Source organism: Bombina bombina, chromosome 10 (assembly GCF_027579735.1).
Source record: "Bombina bombina isolate aBomBom1 chromosome 10, aBomBom1.pri, whole genome shotgun sequence".
Taxonomy (NCBI): domain Eukaryota; kingdom Metazoa; phylum Chordata; class Amphibia; order Anura; family Bombinatoridae; genus Bombina; species Bombina bombina.
In genome coordinates this window covers 97648986-97674229 of record NC_069508.1, presented here as the reverse complement: position 1 = coordinate 97674229, position 25244 = coordinate 97648986, and the positions used below count along the sequence as shown (strand labels likewise).

General features: G+C 38.6%; 1 protein-coding gene across 2 annotated transcripts in view; it reads right to left on the bottom strand.

Moving 5' to 3' along the window:
* The window catches only part of KLHL20 (kelch like family member 20), a 163879-nt gene that overhangs the window by 97095 nt on the left and 41540 nt on the right, over positions 1-25244 (bottom strand). Inside the window, exons 2-3 of one of the 2 annotated variants that reach the window (XM_053693256.1) lie at positions 23919-24112; positions 19144-19717 (exon numbers count right to left, since the gene is read on the bottom strand). In XM_053693256.1, the coding sequence (XP_053549231.1) occupies positions 19144-19717; positions 23919-23941 (597 nt within the window). In that variant the 5' untranslated portion in view covers positions 23942-24112. Of the gene's footprint in view, positions 1-19143; positions 19718-20980; positions 21049-23918; positions 24113-25244 lie in introns of those variants that run through there. The other variant, XM_053693257.1, reaches the window with a different exon arrangement.

Sequence of the window (25244 nt, the reverse complement as noted above, 5' to 3'; positions counted from 1 at the left end):
TATGGAATAAACTGTCCCTTTAAAAGGGATAGGCAAGTCAAAATTAAACTTGAAATATTCAGACATAGGCCTCTATTTATCAAGGTCTGTCGGACCTGATCCGACAGTGAGGATCAGGTCCGACAGACCTCGCTGAATATGGCGAGCAATACGCTCGCCGTATTCAGCATTGCACCAGCAGCTCACAAGAGCTGCTGGTGCAACGCTGACCCCTGCAGACTCGCGGCCAATAGGTCGCTAGCAGGGGGGTGTCAATCAACCCGATCGTACTTGATCGTGTTGATTTCCGGCGATGTCTGTCCGCCTGCTCAGAGCAGGGTTATGGAGCAGCGGTCTTTGTGACCGCTGCTTCATAACTGCTGTTTCTGGCGAGCCTGCAGGCTCGCCAGAAACACAGGCCATCAAGCTCCATTCGGAGCTTGATAGGCCCCATAGCATTTATTTAAATTCACTTCTATTTTCAAATGTGCTTTGTTCTCTTGGTATCCCTTGTTGACAAAAATTATGAGCATATCTTACACTAGAGGGAGCTAGCTGCCAATTGGTGCCTGCACACATTTGTCTCTTGTGATTGGCTAACTAGATGTGTTCATCTAGCTGCCAGTAGTGCAATGCTGTTCCTTCAGCAAAAGATAACAAGAAAATGAAGCAAATTTGATAATAGAAGTAAATCGGAAAGTTGTTTAAAAATGTATGTTCTATCCAAATCATAAAAGAAAAATGTGGGGGTTTCCTGTCCCTTTAATGCAGGAAATGAAAAATAGGAAAAACAACATATGGTTTATATTGGAGCGTAAGGGAGGTTTCTACTAAAAAAAGTATGGCTAATGACAGAGGGGTTCTGGGGAAAAAAGTTTTTTGTTTTTTTAAAATATATTTTTATTAAGGTTGTATTCACAGCAAGAAAAAGCAAAATACCACATTAAATACATATTCAGAAGCTTAAACAGTAATAGATGCCTCAATGCTTACTTAATTGTTACATGCATATACAATATAAATCCATAAAGTGTCATCCACTATTTTATATTCTTGTCCCCCTTAAAATAGCTTAGGGTTCCAAATTATACAAAACCACTGTTTACCAGACTAAATCATTCCTATGCAAGTCAGTCATTAATAATAACAAAAAGGCAAAGAAAACAAACAAAAAAAAAAAGAAACAAAGCCTGTCTTCTCCACTCACGGGTGGAATTTGTATTATCCCTTTTCTTCTACTTCAGAGACACCTATGACACTGCACTCACTCTATCTTCTATTATATACAACCTCAAAAAAGATTTTCCACAGTCTGTATAAAAAGCATATTTTCACAGTACTAAGACACTCATTACCACGCAATATTACAAACAAAACAAAACAGAAAAGGGAGAGAGCAAGGGGGGGGGGGGGGGGGGGGGAGGAAAGGGGGGAAAAAAGAACAGGAGAAATTTACATTATATATCCACTCCTCCCTCTGCCCCCTGCTCCCAACCCTCAGTCACCCCAGGCCTCTGGGAAACTACCAGTTAGTAGAGCTATACTAAAATATTCAGATTTCCTGAAGGGATATATTATCTGCTTTTGAACCCTAACTGGAAATGTCAGCAACACTTTTAACCATTTCTGAAAGAAAAGAGCCACTCTCTTCTGCCTTATGAACTGTTCTATATTCATCTGTATCAATATTTTATTATTATAAACTCTTTAATCGTTGGGCTGTATTTGGATTTTCAAGATTTCAATATAACATTACGCCCCATCAGGATAGCCGTATTAATAATGCTATGCTCTCCATGCCTTTTATATTTGGATATAAGAAGAATATATGTTGTGCCTCTAATTTGCATTTCCTTTCCATAAATCTGTTAACCCAAAAATTTACTCTACTCTAGAATTTTTGAATTTTGGGGCATGACCAAAAACAATGACTAATATCGGCATTTGAGAAATTACATCTAGAGCAGCCCATCTTATCTCGTTTGGACCACTTTGCAATAGCTACTGGTGTCATATTTGCCTTACATAGAATTCTCACATGGGATTCCTTCCAGCTGATTGAGTTAGAAGCTTTGTGGACTCTCTTCTACTAAGATCTCTCTAAACTCTTTACGCCAGCTGTTATTTATATTCTCTAAATTAACCTGGCCAGTTTTCTGCATCATTAAGTTATACCAAATCGATTCTGGACTTATATTTTTAAACAAGCATCTATTACTCCCAGTGACCAATTGTTCCCATGTTTCTCTTTTTTTTTTTTTTTTTAATCTAAAAGTGTCTGATCTGCAAATAGGCATAAAACTCTTTTGGAGATAAAGCAAATTCCTGAACTAATACGTTAAATGTTTTGTCTGTAGTTCTGAGTTTTTAAGTTGAGCTACATAGATCAGGCCCTTCTGCTCCTATATCTTGAAAATACTCTACTCTAGCCAGGGTGTAAAGTCTGGATTTCCTTTAATAGTAAGATATTGGGAAACCTGATTATTAATGTCTAACTACTTATTGTACTTAATCCAGGAAACCACTACATTATAGACTGTTTTCATTTTGACCACATCTTTAGGTATATTCTTAAGATTGAGATGAAGTAAACCTTTCAATGAAAATGCGCGTATCAGATTGAAGAATTGGCTGATAGAATTCTATCAGCCAATCGGAATTCAAGGGACGCCATCTTGGATGACGTCCCTTAAAAGAACCTTCATTCTTCAGTAGCCGTCGACAGAAGAGAATGCTCCGCGCCAGATGTCTTGAAGATGGAATCGCTCTGCGCCGGATGTCTTGAAGATGGAAGATGCCGTCTGGATGAAGACTTCTCCCGGCTTCGTTGAGGACTTCTTGCTGCTTGGATGAAGACTTCTCCCGGCTTCATTGAGGATGGATGTCCGGTCTTCAAAAACTGTAAGTGGATCTTCGGGGGTTAGTGTAAGTTTTTTTTTTTAAGGGTTTATTGGGTGGGTTTTATTTTTAGCTTAGGGTTTGGGCTGAAAAAGAGCTAAATGCCCTTTTAAGGGCAATGTCCATCCAAATGCCCTTTTCAGGGCAATGGGGAGCTTAGTTTTTTTAGATAGGTTTTTATTTGGGGGGTTTGGTTGTGTGGGTGGTGAGTTTTACGGTTGGGGGGTTGTTTGTAATTTATTTTTATTTTTTTACAGGTAAGAGAGCCGATATCTTTGGGGCAAAACCCTGCAAAAGGCCCTTTTAAGGGCTATTTGCAGTTTAGTTTAGGCTAGTTTTTTATATTATTTTGATAGGGCTATTAAATTAGGCGTAATTAGTTTAAAAATATTTGATAATTTCTTTTTTATTTTGTGTAATTTAGTTAATTGTATTTAATTAATGTAATTGATTTAAGTGTAGTGTAATCTTAGGTGTTAGTGTAACTCAGGTTAGGTTTTATTTTACAGGTAAATGTGTATTTATTTTAACTAGGTAGCTAGTAAATAGTTAATAACTATTTACTAACTAATCTACCTAGTTAAAATAAATACAAACTTAGCTGTGAAATAAAAATAAAACCTAAGTTAGCTACAATGTAACTATTAGTTATATTGTAGCTAGCTTAGGGTTTATTTTACAGGTAAGTATTTAGTTTTAAATAGTAATTATTTAGTTATTAATTGTAATTTTTATTTAGATTTATTTTAATTATGTTAAAGTTAGTGGCTGTTAGGGGTTAATAACTTTAGTATAGTGGCGGCGATTTTGGGGCAGCAGATTAGGGGTTAATAACAGTAATGTAGGTTGTGGCAATGTTAGGGACATCAAATTAGGGGTTAATAATATTTAACTAGTGTTTGCGATGCGGGAGTGCGGTTTAGGGGTAAATATGTTTATTATAGTGGCGGTGATGTCCAGAGCAGCAGATTAGAGGTTAATAATTTTATTTTAGCGTTTGCGATGCGGTAGGGCCTTGGTTTAGGCGTTAATAGGTAGTTTATGGGTGTTAGTGTACTATGTAACACTTTAGTTATGAGTTTTATGTTACGGCTTTGTAACGTAAAACCCATAACTACTGACTTTCAGTTTACGGTACGGATCTTGACGGTATAGGCTGTACCGCTCACTTTTTGGCCGGACAGGCAAACTCGTAATACCGGCGCTATGGAAGTCCCATTGAAAAAGGACTTTTTGAAAGCCGTGGTAGTTACGTTGCATTTGGCCAAAAAAGCATGCGGTACAGTTATACCTGCAAGACTCATAATACCAGCGGGAGTGAAAAAGCAGCATTATGAGGCTTTTTCACTCATAACGCAAAACTCGTAATCTAGCCTATGTCTTTTTCTGATAGCCAGTCACAGGCAATCTTAACCATAAATACTATGTTATAAAGTTTAATATTTGGGAAACTGAGCCGTCCTTGTTCTTTTTTCTGCATTAGTCTCTTCAAAGCTATGCTTGCTTTCCCTCCTTTCCAGAGAAACTGTAAACAATTTGAATAGAATTTTTTTAGATCTTTATCTTTTATAAATAGAGGTTGATTTTGGCAAATAAATAATATTTTGGGGAGGAGAATCATCTTAACCAGATGGATTTTTGCTGAGATACCAAAAGGCAGGATCTTCCAGTTCTGTAAATCTCTCGCTAAGGATGCCCATACTTTTTTTGTAGTTTAAATCGTACCAGTTGGCTGGGTTCTTGCTTAAAAGGGACACTGAACCCAAATTTTTTTCTTTTGTGATTCAGATAGAGCATGCAATTTTAAGCAACTTTCTAATTTACTCCTATCATCATTTTTTTCTTCGTTCTCTTGCTATCTTCATTTTAAAACACTGGACAGCCCTTGTTTATTGGTCGGTTAAATTAATCCACCAATCAGCAAGAACAACCCAGGTTGTTCACCAAAAATGGGCAGGCATCTAAACTTACATTCTTGCTTTTCAAATAAAGATACCAAGAGAATGAATTTTTTTTTGATAATAGGAGTAAATTAGAAAGTTGCTTAAAATTGCATGCTCTATCTGAATCATGAAAGAAAAAAATTGGGTTCAGTGTCCCTTTAAGATAATACCTAAATATTTAACCTGCTCTTCTACCTCCTTAAATGACACCATTTAGGAAATACTGTTTACGTTTTTATGTAACCAAAGAATTTCCGATTTGGAGAGGTTAATCTTATAGCCGGAGAACGTACTATACTGATGGATAATATCTAATAAAATAGGAATATTTTTCTGGGAGTTTTCTATAAACACCAAGTCATCCGTGTAAAGTAATAATACCACTTTCCTTCCTCCCAGAAAAATACCTTCTAGGTCTTTTCTTAAGATTATTGCTAGTGGCTCTATTGCGAGGTTGAAAAGTAGGGGGGATAGGGGGCGACCCTGCCTTGTGCCTTTGGAAACATTAATCTTAGGAGAATATTGCCCATTTATTGAGAGTATCAAAGTTGGATTGGTGTATATCATTTGAACAAATTCTCTAAAATGCCCTGTTAAACCAAATTTATCTATAGAAGTAAATAGATGGTCCCATGTAATGGAATCAAAGTCCTTTTCAGCATAGATTGTGATTATTGCTGCTTCTATATTATCCCTTGATCTAAATTTATTGCACCAAATATGCTCAATAATTGTAAGTACTCTACGCATATTTTTTGTAGGGTTTCTACCTGACATAAATCCAGATTGGTCTGTGTGTATAAGTGGATCCTAGAAGGATTTAAGTATGTTGGCCACTATTGCTGTTAATAATTTATAGTCATTGTTCAATAAAGAGATAAGTCTATAAGCATCCAGAGATTCTCGATCTTTATCTTTTTTGAGTATAAAAGTGTTATTATAGATGAAGAGAAATACGGGGAAGACATTTTATTTTGTATATAATACCTGTTAAAAAGGCCTTGTAAAACTGCCAAGATAGAATCGTGCAATATTTAATAGAATTCAGAAAGTAACTAGTCAGGCCCAGGGGCCTTATTTAAGGCCATACGTTGAATCCCTTCAATGATTTATTCCTGCGTGATTGGTTCATTTAGAGCATCTAAGTTCTCTTTAGACAACGTGGCAAATTTAAATTTTTCCCCAAAAGGCATCTTGGAAAAAAACAAAATTTATGCTTACCTAATAAATTTCTCTCTCTTGTGGTGTATCCAGTCCACGGGTTCATCCATTACTTGTGGGATATTCTCCTTCCCAACAGGAAGCTGCAAGAGGACACCCACAGAAGAGCTGTCCATATAGCTCCTCCCCTAACCCCCACCTCCAGTCATTCGACTGAAGACAAGTAAGAAAAAGGAGAAACTATAGGATGCAGTGGTGACTGTAATTTTAAAAATAAAAACACCTGCCTTAAAGTGACAGGGCGGGCCGTGGACTGGATACACCACAAGAGAAAGAAATTTATCAGGTAAGCATAAATTTTGTTTTCTCTTGTAAGGTGTATCCAGTCCACGGGTTCATCCATTACTTGTGGAATACCAATACCAAAGCTTTGGGACACGGATGAAGGGAGGGACAAGGCAGGCAGTTAAACGGAAGGCACCACTGCCTGTAAGACCTTTCTCCCAAAAATAGCCTCAGAGGAAGCAAAAGTATCAAATTTGTAGAATTTAGAAAAAGTATGAAGCGAAGACAAAGTCGCCGCCTTACAAATCTGTTCAACATAGGCCTCATGTTTAAAAGCCCATGTGGAAGCCACTGCTCTAGTAGAATGAGCTGTAATTCTTTCAGGAGGCTGCTGGCCAGCAGTCTCATAAGCTAAACGGATTATGCTTCTCAGCCAAAAAGAAAGAAGTTGCCGAAGCCTTTTGGCCTCTCCTCTTTCCAGAATATACAATAAACAATGCAGATGTTTGACGAAAATCCTTAGTAGCTTGCAAATAAAACTTTAAAGCACGAACCACGTCAAGATTGTGTAACAGACGCTCCTTCTTAGAAGGAGGATTAGAACACAGTGACGGAACAACAATTTCTTGATTGATATTCTTATTAGATACCACCTTTGGAAGAAAACCAGGTTCGGTACGCAAAACTACCTTATCTGCATGGAAGATCAGATAAGGGGAATCACACTGTAAGGCAGATAATTCTGAAACTCTTCGAGCCGAAGAGATAGCTACTAGGAACAGAACTTTCCAAGATAAAAGCTTGATATCTATGGAATGCAAGGGTTCCAACGGAACCCCTTGAAGAACTTTAAGAACTAAATTTAAACTCCATGGCGGAGCAACAGGTTTAAACACAGGCACGATTCTAACCAAAGCCTGACAAAACGCCTGAACGTCTGGAACATCAGCCAGACGCTTGTGCAAAAGAATAGACAGGGCAGAAATCTGTCCCTTTAAGGAACTAGCCGATAATCCCTTTTCCAATCCTTCTTGGAGAAAAGATAATATCCTAGGAATCCTGACCTTACTCCACGAGTAACCCCTGGATTCACACAAATGAAGATATTTACACCATATCTTATGATATATTTTCCTGGTGACAGGCTTTCGAGTCTGAATCAAGGTATCAATGACCGATTCGAAGAATCCACGTTTTGATAAAATCAAGCGTTCAATCTCCAAGCAGTCAGACGCAGAGAAATTAGATTTGGATGTTTGAATGGACCTTGGAGTAGAAGGACCTGCCTCAGCGGCAGAGTCCATGGTGGAAAGGATGACATGTCCACCAGATCTGCATACCAAGTCCTGCGTGGCCACGCAGGAGCTATCAAAATCACTGAAGCTCTCTCCTGCTTGATCTTGGCAATCAGACGAGGGAGGAGAGGAAATGGGGGAAACACATAAGCCAGGCTGAAGGACCAGGGGGCACTGCTAGAGCATCTATCAGCGTTGCCTGGGGATCCCTTGACCTGGACCCTTAACGAGGAAGCTTGGCGTTCTGACGAGACGCCATCAGATCCAGTTCTGGTTTGCCCCATAGTTGAATCAGCTGGGCCAAAACCTCCGGATGGAGCTCCCACTCCCCCAGATGAAAAGTCCGCCTCCCAGTTCTCTACTCCTGGGATATGGATAGCTGAGAGATGGCAAGAGTGAACCTCTGCCCAAAGAATTATCTTGGAAACCTTCATCATTGCCAGGGCACTCCTTGTTCCCCCCTTGATGGTTGATATAGGCTACAGTCGTGATATTGTCCGACTGAAATCTGATGAATCTGACCGCAGCTAGTTGAGGCCAAGCCTGAAGAGCATTGAATATCGCTCTCCGTTCCAGAATGTTTATCGGAAGGAGGGCCTCCTCCCGAGTCCACGAACCCTGAGCCTCCAGGGAATTCCAGACTGCACCCCAGCCCAGAAGGCTGGCATCTGTCGTCACTATAGTCCACTCTGGCCTGCGGAAACTCATTCCCCTGGACAGATGGACCTGAGATAACCACCAGAGAAGAGAATCCCTGGTCTCTTGATCCAGATTTAACAGAGGAGACAAATCTGTGTAGTCCCCATCCCACTGATTGAGCATGCAAAGTTACAGTGGTCTGAGATGTAGGCGGGCAAACGGAACTATGTCCATTGCCGCTACCATAAGGCCGATCATTTCCATACACTGAGCCACTGACAGCCGAAAAGTGGAATGAAGAGCACGGCAAGAAGTTAGAAGCTTTGATATCCTGACCTCTGTCAGAAAATTTTTAATTTCTACTGAATCTATCAGAGTTCCTAGGAAGGAAACTCTTGTGAGAGGGGAGAGTGAACTCTTTTCTCTGTTCACCTTCCACCCGCGAGACCTCAGAAAGGCTAGAACAATGTCCGTATGGGACTTGGCGATTTGAAAAGTCGACGCCTGGATCAGGATGTCGTCTAGGTAAGGAGCCACCGCTATGCCCGCGGCCTTAGAACCGCCAGTAGAGACCCTAGAACCTTCGTAAAGATTCTTGGCGCCGTGGTTAATCCGAAGGGAAGAGCCACAAACTGGTAATGCCTGTCTAAGAAGGCAAACCTGAGGAACTGATGATGGTCTCTGTGAATCGGAATGTGGAGATAAGCATCCTTTAAGTCCACGGTAGTCATATATTGACCCTCCTGGATGATAGGGAGGATGGTTCGGATTGTCTCCATCTTGAAAGATGGGACCCTGAGAAATTTGTTTAGGATCTTGAGATCCAAGATTGGTCTGAACGTTCCCTCTTTTTTGGGAACTATAAACAGGTTTGAATAGAAACCCTGCCCCTGTTCCTCCCCTGGAACTGGGTGGATCACTCCCATAACCAGTAGGTCTTGAACGCAACGTAAGAATGCCTCTCTCTTTATCTGGTTTGCAGATAGTTGTGAGAGGTGAAATCTCCCCTTTGGAGATGAACCTTTGAATTCCAGAAGATATCCCTGGGAAACAATCTCTAGTGCCCAGGGATCCTGGATGTCTCTTGCCCAAGCCTGAGTGAAGAGAGAAAGTCTGCCCCCTACTAGATCCGGTCCCAGATCGGGGGCTACTCCTTCATGCTGTCTTAGAGGCAGCAGCAGGTATTTTGGCCTGCTTCCCCTTGTTCCAAGCCTGGTTAGGTCTCCAGACTGGTTTGGACTGGGAGAAATTTCCCTTTTGTTTTGCATTAGAGGAAGCTGAAGCTGCGCCACTCTTGAAGTTTCGAAAGAAACGAAAATTATTCTGTTTGGTCCTTAATTTATTGGACCTATCCTGAGGAAGGGCGTGACCTTTTCCTCCAGTAATATCAGAAATGATCTCCTTCAGACCAGGCCTGAATAGGGTCTGTCCCTTGAAGGGGATGTTAAGAAGCTTAGACTTTGAAGTAATGTCTGCTGACCAGGACTTAAGCCATAGTGCCCTACGCGCCAGAATGGCAAAACCTGAATTCTTAGCCGTTAGCTTGGTTAAATGAAAAACGGCGTCAGAGATAAAGGAATTAGCTAACTTAAGAGCTTTAATCCTGTCTAAAATCTCATCTAACGGGGTCTCCACCTGTAGAGCCTCCTCAAGAGACTCAAACCAAAACACAGCTGCAGCAGTGACTGGGGCAATGCATGCAAGAGGCTGGAGAATAAAACCTTGATGTATAAAAAAAAATTCTTAAGGAGACCCTCCAATTTTTTATCCATAGGATCTAGGAAAGCACAACTGTCCTCAACGGGGATAGTTGTACGCTTAGCTAGGGTATAGACTGCTCCCTCCACCTTAGGGACCGTCTGCCACGAGTCCCGTATGGCGGCATCTATGGGAAACATCTTTTTAAAAGCAGGAGGGGGAGAGAACGACACACCTGGTCTATCCCATTCCTTAGTAATAATTTCCGAAAACCTCTTAGGGACTGGAAAAACATCAGTGTAAACAGGCACTGCAAAGTATTTGTCCATTTTACACAATTTCTCTGGAACTACAATGGGTTCACAGTCATCCAGAGTCGCTAAAACCTCCCTAAGCAATAAGCGGAGGTGTTCGAGCTTAAATTTAAACGCTGTCATTTCAGAGTCAGACTGAAGCAACGCCTTCCCTGAATCTGAAATGTCACCCACAGATAGAAGCTCTCCTGCTTCGGCTTCTGAGTATTATGAGGGTATATCGGACACAGGTATTAAAGCGTCAGAAAGTGCTGTATTTGTTCTAACCCCAGAGCTGTCTCGCTTTCCTTGTAACCCTGGCAGTTTGGACAATACCTCTGAGAGGGTAGCATTCATAACTGCCGCCATGTCCTGTAAGGTAAAAGAATTAGACGCGCTAGATGTACTTGGCGTCACTTGAGCGGGAGTTATAGGTTTTGACACATGGGGAGAGCTAGATGGCATAATCACCCTTTTTTCAGTCAGAGAATCCTCTGGAGATAAATCTTTAAGCGCCATAATATGGTCTTTATAGTTTATAGAAATTTCAGTACATTTGGTACACATTCTAAGAGGGGGTTCCACAATGGCTTCCAAACATATTGAACAAGGAGTTTCCTCTATGTCAGACATGTTTAACAGACTAGTAATGAGACAAGCAAGCTTGGAAAACACTTTAATAAATGTGAAATAGCAATTAAATAAAAACGTTACTGTGCCTTTAAGAGAAAAAAAATAGCACTTAAACTGCAAAACAGTGTAAAAATATAGTGAAGTCTTTGAAATTTTTACAGTGTGTGTAAGGGACTAAAGCAACATTGCACCCACTTGCAAATGGATGATTAACCCTTTAGGCCCCAAACCGGATGCAAAAAACATTAACCACCGTTAAAATACAGTTAAACACCTTGCCACAGCTCTGCTGAGGCTCCTACCTGCCCTCAAATACGATTTAGGGAGGAAATAAACCCTCTATAGTAGTCCTCAGATGCCAGAGGACTCCTCTAGGGAAGCTGGATGTCTCAGTCTGGAAGAAACTGCGCATCTAGAGCGTGAAAATAGGCCCCTCCCACCATGTACTGGATGCCAGAGGGGCCTTAAGAAAGTACTCCTAGGAGTACCTGACTAGCTATGTGAAAACTAGGCCCCAAATAAAGACTTATCTCCCTCAGAGAAAAAACGTCTTATTTATGAAATCATGTAAACGTTTTGTCACTAAGTAATATGAGTCTTAACATGAGTATTACCCTGTTTTGTAAGCATGATCCCAGACGCTGTTAAATCACTGCATCAGGCTTACCTCAATTACACAAGGCTGTGTCAGCATTTTCTAGAACTTATCTCTCTAGAAATAAAAATACTGAACATACCTCAAAGCAGGTAATCTGCAGACCGTTCCCCCAACTGAAGTTTTCCCATACTCTTCAGTTATGTGTGAGAACAGCAATGGACCTTAGTTACAAACAGCTAAAATCATCAACCTCCAGGCAGAATTCTTCTTCTAATTTCTGCCTGAGAGAAAAACATAATTTATGTAAGAACTTACCTGATAAATTCATTTCTTTCATATTAGCAAGAGTCCATGAGCTAGTGACGTATGGGATATACATTCCTACCAGGAGGGGCAAAGTTTCCCAAACCTCAAAATGCCTATAAATACACCCCTCACCACACCCACAATTCAGTTTAACGAATAGCCAAGAAGTGGGGTGATAAGAAAAGAGCGAAAGCATCAAATAAGGAATTGGAATAATTGTGCTTTATACAAAAAAATCATAACCACCACAAAAAGGGTGGGCCTCATGGACACTTGCTAATATGAAAGAAATGAATTTATCAGGTAAGTTCTTACATAAATTATGTTTTCTTTCATGTAATTAGCAAGAGTCCATGAGCTAGTGACGTATGGGATAATAAATACCCAAGATGTGGAACTTCCACGCAAGTCACTAGAGAGGGAGGGATAAAATAAAGACAGCCAATTCCGCTGAAAAATTAATCCACTACCCAAATCAAAAAAGTTTAAATTTTTATAATGAAAAAAACTGAAAATATAAGCAGAAGAATCAAACTGAAACAGCTGCCTGAAGTACCATTCTACCAAAACTGCTTCTAAAGAAGAGAAAACATCAAAATGGTAGAACATAGTAAAAGTATGCAAAGAAGACCAAGTCATTGCTTTGCAAATCTGATCAACAGAAGCTTCATTCTTAAAAACCCAGGAAGTAGAAACCTAGTAGAATGAGCCGTAATCCTCCGAGGCGGGAATCCACCTGACTCCAAATAAACATGATGAATAAAAAGTTTAACCAAGATGCCAAATAAATGGCAGAAGCCTTTTGACCTTCCTAACACCAGAAAAGATAACAAATAGACTAGAAGACTATCTGAAATCTGAATAGCTTCAACATAAGATTTCAAAACTCTTACCATATCCAAAGAATGTAAGAATCTTACCAAAGAAGTCTTAGGAAAAGACAATAATTCCTCCCTAATGTTGATAGAAATCACAACTTTAGGTAAGAATTGAAATGAGGATAGCAAAAACCACCTTATCCTGATGAAAAAAATCAGAAAAAGGAGACTCACAAGAAAGAACAGATAATTAAAAATTGTTTTAGCTGAAGAGATGTCTAAAAAGAACAATACTTTCCATGAAAGTAAATAATGTCTAGAGAAAACATATGCTCAAATAGAAGAGCCTGTAAAGCCTTTAGAACCAAATTAAAACTCCAAGGAGGAGAAATTGGCTTAATGACAGGTTTGATAAGAACCAAAGCCTGAACAAAATAATGAATAACAGGAAGGAACACTGCCTTACCCTGATGAAAAATCAGAAAAGGAGATCCACAAGAAAGAGCAGAAAACTCAGAAACTCTTCTAGCAGAAGAGATAACCAAAAGGAACAATACTTTCCAAGAAAGTAATTTTAATGTCCAGAGAACGCAAAGGTTCAAACGGAGGAGCCTGTAAAGCCCTCAGTACCAAATTGAGACTCCAAGGAGGAGATATTGACTTAATGACAGGCTTGATACAAACCAAAGCCTGTACCAAACAATGAATATCAGAATGAATAGCAATCTTTCTGTGAAAAAGAACAGAAAGAGTAGAGATGTGTCCTTTCAAAGAACTTGCAGACAAAACCTTATCTAAACCAACCTGAAAAATTGTAAAATTCTAGGAATTCTAAAAGAATGCCAAAAGAATTTATGAGAAGAACACCAAACTCGATAATAAATCTTTCTAGAGACAGATTTACAAACCTGTAGCATAGTATTAATCACTGAGTCAGAGAAACCTCTATGACTAAGAATCAAACGTTCAATCTCCATACCTTCAAATTAAATGATTTGAGATCCTGATGGAAAAATGGGCCTTGAGATAGAAGGTCTGGTCTTAACGGAAATGTCCAAGGTTGGCAACTGGCCATCCGAATGAGATCCGCATACCAAAACCTGTGAGGCCATACTGGAACCACCAGCAGTACAAACGAACGCTCCATTAGAATTTGGAAGAACTAGAGGCGGAAGATATAGACAGAATGATAATTCCAAGGAAGTGTCAATGCATACGCTACTTCCGCCTGAGGATCCCCGGACCTGAAATAGGCCCCTGGGAAGTTCCTTGTTAAGACGAGAGGCCAACAGATCTATTTCTGGAAGCCCTCACATCTGAAAAACATATCTGGGTAAAGACCATTCTCCCGGATGTAAAGCTTGATTAACAGAGATAATCCGCTTCCCAAACATCTATACCTGGGAAAAGGACCCCAGAATTTAGATAGGAGCTGGATTTAGCCCAAGCAAATATCCAAGATACTTTTGTCACAGTCTAAAGACTGATAGTCACACCCTGATGATTGACACACACCACAGATGTGATAATGTCTGAAAAAAAACAATAAACGTCTCTTCTTCAAAAGAAAACAACTGAAGAACTCTGGGAATGCACGGAGTTCCAAAATATCAAATGGTAATCTCGCCTCCTGAGATTTCCAAACCTCTTGTGCTGACAGAGAACCTCAGACAGCCTCCCAACCTAAAAGACTCGCATCTATAGAGATCATGGTCCAGGTTGAAAGAATCGAAGAGACCTGTAGAACTAAATGATGGTGATCTTAACCACCGAATCAAAGATAGATAAACATAGAATTTGAAGATTTAAAAAGTGAAATCCTAGAATCCCTGCACCATTATTCAGCATAAAAAACTGGAAAGGTTTTCTATGAAAATTAACAAAGAGAATTGAATCTAATGCTGCAGCCATAAGACCTAAATTTCCATGCATATATAATAACCACATTTTTTGGCGCCAAAAATGACCCCCACATTATTGGCGCTAAATACAACGCCCATATTCTTTGGCGCCAAGTATGACGCCACATCCTCTAACGCCGAAACTGACGCCCACATTTTTTGGCGGGAAAAAAATGTCTGAATATACATGCGTCAAAAAATGACGTTTACAGAATACAACTACGGCGCCGGAAATGACATTTTTTTGTGCCAAAAAAGTCCGCGCCAAGAATGACACAATAAAAAGCAACATTTTCTGCCCCCGCGAGCCTAACAGCACGCAGGGAAAATGGTCAATTGAGAATTTTCAAGGTAATGAAAAATAAATTGAATTAAAATGCATTATCCCAAATAATGAAACTGACAGTCTGAATTATAAAGGAATACTGATTATCCTGAATCATGGCAAATATAAGTTTAAAGACATATATTTAGAACTTTACATATAAAGTGCCCAACCATAGCTTAGAGTGTCACAAAAAATAAGGTTTACTTACCCCAGGACACTCATCTACATATAGCAGATAGCCAAACCAGTACTGAAACGAGAATCAGTAGAGGTAATGGTATATAAGAGTATATCGTCGATCTGAAAAGGGAGGTAAGAGATGAATCTCTACGACCGATAACAGAGAACCTATGAAATAGATCCCGTAGAAGGAGACCATGGTATTCAAATAGGCCATACTCTTTTCACATCCCTCTGACATTCACTGCACTCTGAGAGGAAAACCGGGCTCCAGCCTGCTGCGAAGCGCATATCAACGAAGAATCTAGCACAAACTTACTTCACCACCTCCATGGGAGGCAAAGTTTGTAAAACTGAATTGTGGGTGTGGTGAGGGGTGTATTTATAGGCATTTTGTGGTTTGGGAAACTTTGCCCCTCCTGGTAGGAATGTATATCCCATACGTCACTAGCTCATGGACTCTTGCTAATTACATGAAAGAAAACAGTAAAACGCCGGTACCGTTTAAAAATAACAAACTTTTGATTGAAGGTAAAATTAAACTAAGTCACCACATATCTCTTGATACTTCCTATCTTGTTGAGAGCTGCAAGAGAATGACTGGGGGTGGGGGTTAGGGGAGGAGCTATATGGACAGCTCTGCTGTGGGTGTCCTCTTGCAGCTTCCTGTTGGGAAGGAGAATATCCCACAAGTAATGGATGAACCCGTGGACTGGATACACCTTACAAGAGAAAAAGTATTACCTAAAGAGCTGTGACTTTATCCTAACTGGATGGAGTCTGATGGTGCAAACATATCAATTTAAAAGTAAAATAAATTGACAGATTTTCTAGGCAAGAACATATAAAGTTATAAAACAGGTTTGGCTATAGACAAATTCTCAAGGAAAAGGTGTGATTGTCAGATGGAGCTGTGTCATGAAACAGCACAAATAGAGCTCCTACAACCTACCATAAGATGGCTTAAAGGGACAATACATTCAAAATGTAATCTCTCATAAATTAAAACATTTGCAACCAACTTTTTTTAATTTAATTTTTCTTGCTCTTACTGTAATTTAATTCTGAAAACTGTAGCAATTCCACTACCCCAAGAGGCTGGAGTAAATTCTGTGGAATACAGAACCTTCACATGACTATATGCTCCACAATGATTGGTCGACATGTGCAGCGCTTCTTTATACCTGTCGCTGATTTGTCACAGCAAATAAGAGTTAAATAACACTGGCTTTAATGTCCTCTTATGTCCATACATGCTTGAACTACAGCAGGTTTATGTCCCCAATAATGTCTGAATAATAATGTTTAATTAAAATGTTATATTTGATAGAATAGGGTAGAGTGGGGTCTGGACTTTAAAACCATAAAAGATAGTTTATCCAATACAACATAACATTCATGTCTTTCATGCCCAAGGCTATTAAGGCTGATTAAAAGGGACAGTAAAGTCATAATTAGACATTTATGATTTAGACAGAGTATACCGTTTTAAACAACTTTCCAATTTACTTCTATTATTTAATTTGTTTCTCTTGTTATCCTTTGCTGAAAGGTTTATCTAGATAAGTTTAGGAGCAGCAAAGAACCTAGGTTCTAGCTGCCGATTGGTTGCTACATATATACCAATTGTCATTGGCTCACCCCTGCTGCTCCTTCAACAAATGATACCTAGCGCATGATGCAAATTTGATAATAGAAGCAAACTGGAAAGTTGTTTAAAATTGTATGTTCAACCTAAATAATGAAAGGAAAATTTTGGATTTCATGTCCATTTAATTATCTCTTACACAAATTAATTTTCTTCCTTTTTTTGTGGAAAACCAAGAAAGGTCTTTTAATGGTTCAGTAGGTAATCTGAAATATTTTGAGTTATTGTATATTAATTACGCATATAGAAGTCATAAACCAGTGTACAATATTCTTTTGGTGAATGAAAGAAATGTAGAGAGATTAGGTAATTGATGGGAACTAGAAATATAAAGGATTATTGCTGCACCACACTGTGGACCAGATTCTCTACTCCAGCCCTCAAATGCTTATAACAGGCATAGCATTTTTTTTTTAAAAAAAAACAATGATTTTTGAAGGAGGAAGGAAAAATATTTTATTTTTTTAAATCTATTTTTTTTATTTTAATAGGATTGTATATATGGACATGACTCCCAAGAGTAGTATATGTAATATAATAAAAAGTGTAAGATCTGCAAGTAAAGGACACAAATGCAAAACTAATTTATTTATATATATATATATATATATATATATATATATATATATATATATATATTCTACATGTTATAGTTAAATGTTCTACAGTATAAGTCACAGTTCTGTATATATGTGTGTGTGTGTGTGTATATATATATATATATATATATATATATATATATATACTCTACATCTTATAGTTAAATGTTCTACAGTATAAGTCACAGTTCTGTATATATATATATATATATATATATATATATATATATATATATATATATATATATATATATATATATATATATATATATATATACATACACACACACACATATACATACACACATAAAACTGTGACCTATACTGTAGAACATTTAACTATAAGATGTAGAATTTGTTCACGTTCTACAAGATGTAAGATTAGTATAACTATCTAATGTCGCAGGGTTTTCATTTCAGTTCCAGTTTGTCAGATTGTAATAATAAAAATCACCTTCAATCTTAATAAAATGAATAAGGGAAGACTTTGAAAGACAAACTCCTTAACAAAACATATGAAGTCTATATAACAAATCTGTAGGGCTGAAACTAACTTATTTTGTTTGCAAATTATAGGTTCAAAAGTAAGAAATCTTATTTTTTTAAAACAGCTAATCTACAATAATAGTTACCAGGAGCCAAAGGGTCCCCATAACTGCTTGCACCTTCCTGGGCTGCAATCAGTCCTTAACAGACATGTAAAAAGAAGCCTATCAAGAGCCGAGCTTGATTTGATCTTTAAATAGATTCGCATTTACTTTTGCACACCCCCTCCATGGTCAATGGAATAGAATCCAAATGAGTATCACAGGCCTGTAACGAAGTCCCTGGGGATGAAGGGAGTGGAAATGCAATGACAGTAGTTAACATTTTCATTGAGGGAAAGTTATAACCATTACATTATTATATATCCGCAAAAAGGTTAAAGCAGAAAATGTGAGGTGCAATGCCAGGTCTCTAAACAGAGAATGGCATACAAATAGCATATTATAGTCCACTATTTAAAGGACCAGTCAACACAGTAGATTTGCATAATCAATAAATGCAAGATAACAAGACAATGCAATAGCACTTAGTATGAACTTCAAATTAGTAGATTTTTTTTCTGACAATTTTAAAAGTTATGTCTTTTTCCACTCCCCCTGTACCATGTGACAGCCATCAGCCAATCACAAATGCATACACGTACCATGTGACAGCCATCAGCTATTCACAAATGGATACACACTTATTCTTGCACATGCTCAGTAGGAGCTGGTTTAAATATAAGTTTAAATATAAAAAGACTGTGCACATTTTGTTAATGGAAGTAAATTGGAAAGTTGTTTAAAATGTCATGTTCTATCTGAATAATGAAAGTTTAATTTTGATTGAGTGTACCTTTAAAGGGACATGAAACCGAACATTTTTAATTTTCCTTATTTTTATGATTCAAATAGAGCATGGTATTTTAAACAACTTTCCAATTTACTTCTTTTATCCAATTTGCCTTATTCTCTTGGTATCCATTTTTGAAGGAGCAGCTATGCACTGCTAAGAGTTATCTGAAGACATCTGGTAAACCAATGAAAACAGGTATTTTTGTGCATCCACCAATCATCAGATAGCTCCCAGTAACGCATTGCTGCTTCTGAGCCTACCTAGATATGCTTTTCAACTAAGGAAACCAAGAGAATGAAGCAATTTAGAGAATAGTAGCAAATTGGAAAGTTGCTTAAAATCACATGTTCTGTCTGAATCATGAAAGAAAAATGTTGGGTTTCATGTGCCTTTAATAGCAATGTCGAATTGTTGATATTTGTAAGTATAGGCTTAGGGCTTAAAGCTTTCAACACACAATCATCTCTGCCCTTCACAAGGGCATGAAAGCCACAGCTGCTGGTAAACATTGCCCTCTTAAGATCCTTGAAAGCCCACCCTCACCATTTTCCTTCCACATACCTCTTGGAAGTTATGTTGTGTGAATTTGTCTGCAATTCTCAACAGCTCTCTGCATGAGTGAGTGTCAGCGAAAGCCCGGATGCCCAAGCAGTTAGATGGATCAAGCTGTCTCTTGAGAAATTCACAACAGGCCTCTTGAATCTCTGCAAGCTGGAGAAGACAGGCGGCCGGCAACAAGGTTTGCACATTGCCCTCTTCTACAGTGATCTGTGAGGTGTAGGAAAAGTCAATCAGAAGTTCCATGGCTCTCTCATCAATGTCCCGTATAACTACTTCTGTTTGGCGACTCTCTGCCAATTCCCCTGTAAACATCGCCCGAAAGTAAGGGCTACAAGCTGACAGGATGACCCTGTGGGCATAGATCTTCTTAGCTCCCACCACAAGTACCACATCACAGAGCTCACGGTGCTTTCGCAACAGGTTGATGACCTCCAGGGTCTGCCGTGGATGCTTGTCGGAGACATAAGGCATGCGGGCCGGCTGCGGGACCCCTTCAGGAAGTTTATTTGGGTCACCTAGGGTGCAACGGCTCGTCACATCCATACCAGTCTCACCTGGACGAGTACTGAGACACCTGTGGGAAGAACAAAAAAAAATCTAAATAAATAAAAATAAAATGTTTGTTTTATTTGGTTAAAGGGACATGAAACCCATTTTTGTTTGTTTGTGATTCAGTCAGATCGTACAATTTACTTCTATTATAAAAATTTGCTTCGTCCTCATGTTATTCTTTGTGGAGGAGATATCTAGCGTCTGGAGCACTACATGGCTGAACAAAGTGCTGCCCTCTACTGCTCTTGGTAATGTATACAATTCTTGTGAAACTGCTGTCATATAGTGCTGCAGACACGTGCACACTCCTGAGATTACCTTCCTGCTTTTCAACAAAAATACCAAGAAAACGAAGAAAATTTGATAGAAGTAAATTTGAAAGTTGTTTTTTTTATAAATTGTATTCTCTATCAGAATCATAAAAGAAAACAATTGAGTTTCACGTCCCCTTAAAGTGAAGGTAAACTTTGGTGAATGAAAGTCCGTTTTTTAAAAATACTATTAAAAACAGGGGCACTTTAATTCATCAAAGTTTACAAATCAGCCGTTTTGATTAAAAACTTACCTTTGTTTCTTTTCACAGCTACAGCAGCTTTCCCCTCCTGGAAATCCTCTCTTCACACATCAGCAATGACTAATCCGGCTTCCTCAATCATGGCTTCCCCCCAGGGTGGTTATTGCCTGAGGCCATGCTGTGATTGGAGGAAGCCGGATTAGTCATTGCTGACGTATGAAGAGAGGATTTCCAGGAGGGGAAAGCTGCTCTGGCTGTGAAAAAAAACAAAAAGGTAATTTTTTAATCAAAACGGCTGATTTGTAAACTTTGATGAACGAAAGTGCCCCTGTTTTTAATAGTATTTTTAAAAAACTGACTTTCGTTCATTAAAGTTTACCTTTAGAAAGTTGCTTAAAATTGCATGCTCTATGCGAATCACGAGTGTTTAATTTTGACTTTACTGTCTCTTTAATGATCTATGTCCAGTTTTACTGAATTTCAGCATTACTACATACACCTTGAGCACAACCCCCCCCCCCCCAAAAAAAAAAAAACCGACCTACATATGCAGGTCTGAACTAAGATGGTAGCTATTCTCAGGTATTTCTCCAGCATAGATTATGTAAGTTAGCATCTTTGATTGCATTTATCTTGAAGATATTTGGTCTCCGAATCTCCTAGAAATATACTGAAATACAGTCTGGACCCTTAGCAGCTACTAAACAAGTTTAGCCAGAACTAAAAAAACAAACCAAGCCCTCCCATGGTACTGGAACTTTTTTTGTTTACCAGTGTATGAGGTCTGGCATCGTCCTCTTTCAGGGCTCTGAGGGTGAGACACGGCAAGGAGCTGCTGGTGATCTACAAAAAAGGTATAACTTGGAGGAAAGGTCTTACATTCAAGCTTTCACAGACTTCCATTACATTAATTGAACAGCTGCAAACTGATATATGATATGGGGCTAGCATACAGAGCAGCTCAGCACCTTATCTCAACCTCAGAGTAGAAGGAAAAAATTATTATATATAGAAGGGTCGCCAGGCAGCTGAAAATGTCTTTAGTAGAATTTAGCTTCAAAACAGGAAAAAGTGCTTCACAGCGGGTGCTGCAATCTACATGCCAGAATATGTGCATCAGTATGGATGTAAACATCTCAAATTTGACAGACCACTCCAAATGGTTGCAAACCAAACCAAAAGAGAAAGAGAAAGAGAGAGAGAGAGAGATTATGGGAACAAACCAAATTTGATTATAGAAGTAAATTGGAAATTTTTTTAACCCCTCACTGCTGCAAACTCGCTAAAAGTAGAGAGATCGCACTATTTCTGCATGCCCCACATACAGTGCAGAAATAGACGGGAAGAGATACCGATGCAGAGAGGCGGGTGGAAGGCCCATCGCTACAGGGGGGAGGGAGCGGGTGGAACCGCTACAGAAAATAAACAACATCCGAGAACAGCAGGGAGAGGGAAGGAGGGAGAGGTAGGTATAGTTGAGGGGTGGAAAATCGATCTGGGAGATGGATGTAGATGGGGGCAGCTACACTACAGAAAAAAAAATATATATATATTTTTTTATTATTAGATAAATATCATAAATCATGGAAAACTGGGTACTGGCAGACAGCTGCCAGTACCCAAGATGGTGGAAATTAGTTAGAGGGTGGAGGGTTAGAGAGCTTTTTGGGACAGATCAGGGAGGTGGGAAGGTAAGGGGATAAACCTACACTGAAGAACATAATTCTAATTAAAAAAATAAATAAAATTAAAATAAAAAAGGTCTAATACTGCATACTGGCAGACTGTCTGCTAGTACTTAAGATGGGGGTGACCAGTGGGGGGTGGAGGAGGTGAGAGAGCTGTTTGAGAGGGATCAGGGGGTGGGAAGTGTAAGCTGGAAGGCTGATCTCTACACTAAAGCTAAAATAAACCTTACAAGCTGCCTAATTAATCCTTCCAATGCTGGGCATAATACAAGTGTGGTGCACAGCTGCAATTAGCAGCATTTTAATTACCAAAAAGCAGTGGCAAAGCCATATGTCTGCTATTTCTGAAAAATAGGGGATCCCAAAGAAGCTTTTACAACAATTTGTGCCATAATTGCACAAGCTGTTTGTAAATAATTTGAGTCTATTCCAAAAAGAAGTGTACAGTACCAATGGTGAGATTTCTGATGCTCATGGAAAAAAGGGTGACTGTTAACCACTAACAAATCCAGCAAAAAAATTCCAGGCTGTGGAATTTGTTTGCTAAATAATTTCAGTGAGAAACCTGAAGTTTGTGAAAAGGTTAATTTTTTTTTTATTTGATCACATTTGGCGGTGGATTGGAGGCATCAAATATACCAAAATGGGCCTAGATCAATACTTTGGGTTGTCTAAAAAAACAAAAAAAAAGACAAGACTCTATTTCGGTTTAAAATGGAATGATGGCAAAAATGCTCGGGTCTTTTGGGGAAGTTTTAGACTGAAAGGCCCGGTCCTTAAGGGGTTAAAGTTGTATGCTCTGTTTGAATCCCAAAAGAAACATTTTGGGTTTCATATCCCTTTAATTTTGCACTACCATTTCCCTTGCACCATCCACTTCTATTAAGCGTTGTGCCTGGCAAAAGTCACACTCTACACTAGGCTACAAACACAGCTCCAGCACCTATCGAACAAATAATTACACAGAAACAGGTTAAAGAGAACAGATTGTGATATTGAGCGTTGCCAGTCTGTGTGACATTTCAGTGTTAGAGAGTTGCTAGGATGACAGAGAGATGAAGAGAACAGGGGTGAGGTTATGAGATATATATTTTTGGTTCTTATCCATACATATATAAAAAAAAAAAAAAAAAAAAAAAAAAAAAAGGTATACAAATGTAATAGCTGCACAGTAGTACAGTTTAAAGGGGCAGTAAAAACTTGTTTTAAAATACAGAATATAAAATGATGAATATGCCTCAGTATAGTTCATCAGAGGTGGTTTGGTCAATCTGAGGCATGCCGACTGTGCCATTTAGTTTAACCATGGTGCACTCAAGAACCTCCACATACAAGGAAGGATCCGGAGTGCACCCTGGTTAAAGTCAATGGCATGGTAAGAAAGCTATTTATTGGCCATACCGCACGCTGACAAGAAAAAAAAAAAAAACAAGCTTATGCTATGGGCAGACCAGTGCGCAGGGTTGGAGCGCAACTTTAAGGGCATACATTAAAAAAAAAAAAGCATATGAACAGCAAGGTGTCAATCAACAGACTACACTTAGGTATTTTCAAATGCGTGATTACTCTCCCTTAAAGGGACACAAAACCCCAATTTTTTTTCATGATTGAGACAGAGCATACAATTTGAAAACCTCTTTCTTATTAACTTCTATTATCAAATTTGCTTAATTTTATTGGAATCCTTTGTTGAAGGTTTATATTCAAAAATGAAATGCACCCATGCACATGTCAATGTTGAGATTTCTATCCCTTTATGAAGTCTTGACTACTATTTGATTGTTTTTATAACAGCTATTTAAAAGTTTATATCAAGCTTATCCGCTAATTTATGACTATTTTTCAAGCACTTAATAAATTTTTATTTAAAAAGTAGGCACCAAAAGCAACATTTTTATTGATACAACTCCTGGTTAACAACACTACTGCAATAATCCCTCCTTTTTTCTATACAATTGTTTTAATTATAATAATAAAAAAATAAAAAAAGTTTTGTACCTCAACGTGTTCATAAAACTTACCTACGCATTGGTTTTCTGTCCATACACAGTGAAGAGAATCCTTCACACCAAATTTAAAGCCAGTGAGAAAGAAGCATGGAGTCTGTTGGAGCGATGGGTTTAGCTGGTTTCAGGACTCTACACTCAACCACGCCTCCAGCTCTCAGGTCTGTTTATGGTTAAATGGGATGTAGAAAATCGAGCAAGTCCTGCATCTAAATGGAAAAAGGAAAAAGATAATTTGGTGTTTTAATCTGATGTGCCCACAGAGAACTTTATTTCACTTGCTGCAATGAGATACTTTTAAGCGATAACTTTTCTGCAAATTAATTTCATTGTAATGTGTTGATTAAGTGAAGGATAAAGATAGTTTAAAGTTTTATAATATATTACAAAAGTTGAAATTTGCATTGCAAATTAGCTGCAGAGAAAAAAAAGAAATTTTGTAAAGTTTTTAAAATGTCTCTTTAATAAAATTTGTTTCCTTTGCTCTTAGTCTTAACATCACAAATATTGTCACAGCATTGCAGACTGGGAAAGGCTCGGGCGGGTTGAAAAGCCAGAAGAGCCATTAATCAATCAACGCTCTGCCACTTTGCTGCGCTGCTATGTATTTGACTGTTCTCTTCAAACATCGCTTTGCTCTGGCGTCACTATGTGAAATTTTACATGGTGCAGCCAGGACAGAGCACTGTTTGAACAGAACAGCATGATGCAAAGCAAAAACGCTAACAGTTCCTCCCCGTGTTCCATTCTCTCTGCAGACATGCTGCATTTTCTGCAATGACATCTCAGATCACAGCATGTTCTGCCTTGGGGCTGATGAGACATCAAAGCATGCACGTGTCCTACCACCATACTGGCAGAGATTCATGTGAACAACACTAGTTATTACAAAGCAGTGATAACTTTATGAAACAGCCATTTATTAACAAAAAAAAACATATGTTAAAGGTACATGAAAGAGTACAAACGAAATGCTGTTACCACATTTTATTATTTTACTATTTCTTACATAAAAGTATGTGTTTAACCCCCCTGCAGAGTCAGCTCCAGAGCAGCAATGTACTACAGGGTCAGGGATATGAAATCTTGAAATGTTTTAAGCTTACAATGTAAGATTAATACGGGAGTTCTAAAAAAATTTAATGTTGCACTACAAACTGAATGTTGGAAAGAACCAATATTAACAGTTAAGGTGTGTTGGAGGGCGGTCCCTAACAGGTAGTCCGGTAAATTTAAATGGTCATTCCGGAAGAAACATATGAACATTAATTACAACCTATATACAGTCCGTCCCCCTTTAGGCAACTCCAAACATCAAACACTGGCAGTAGATACGTTAAG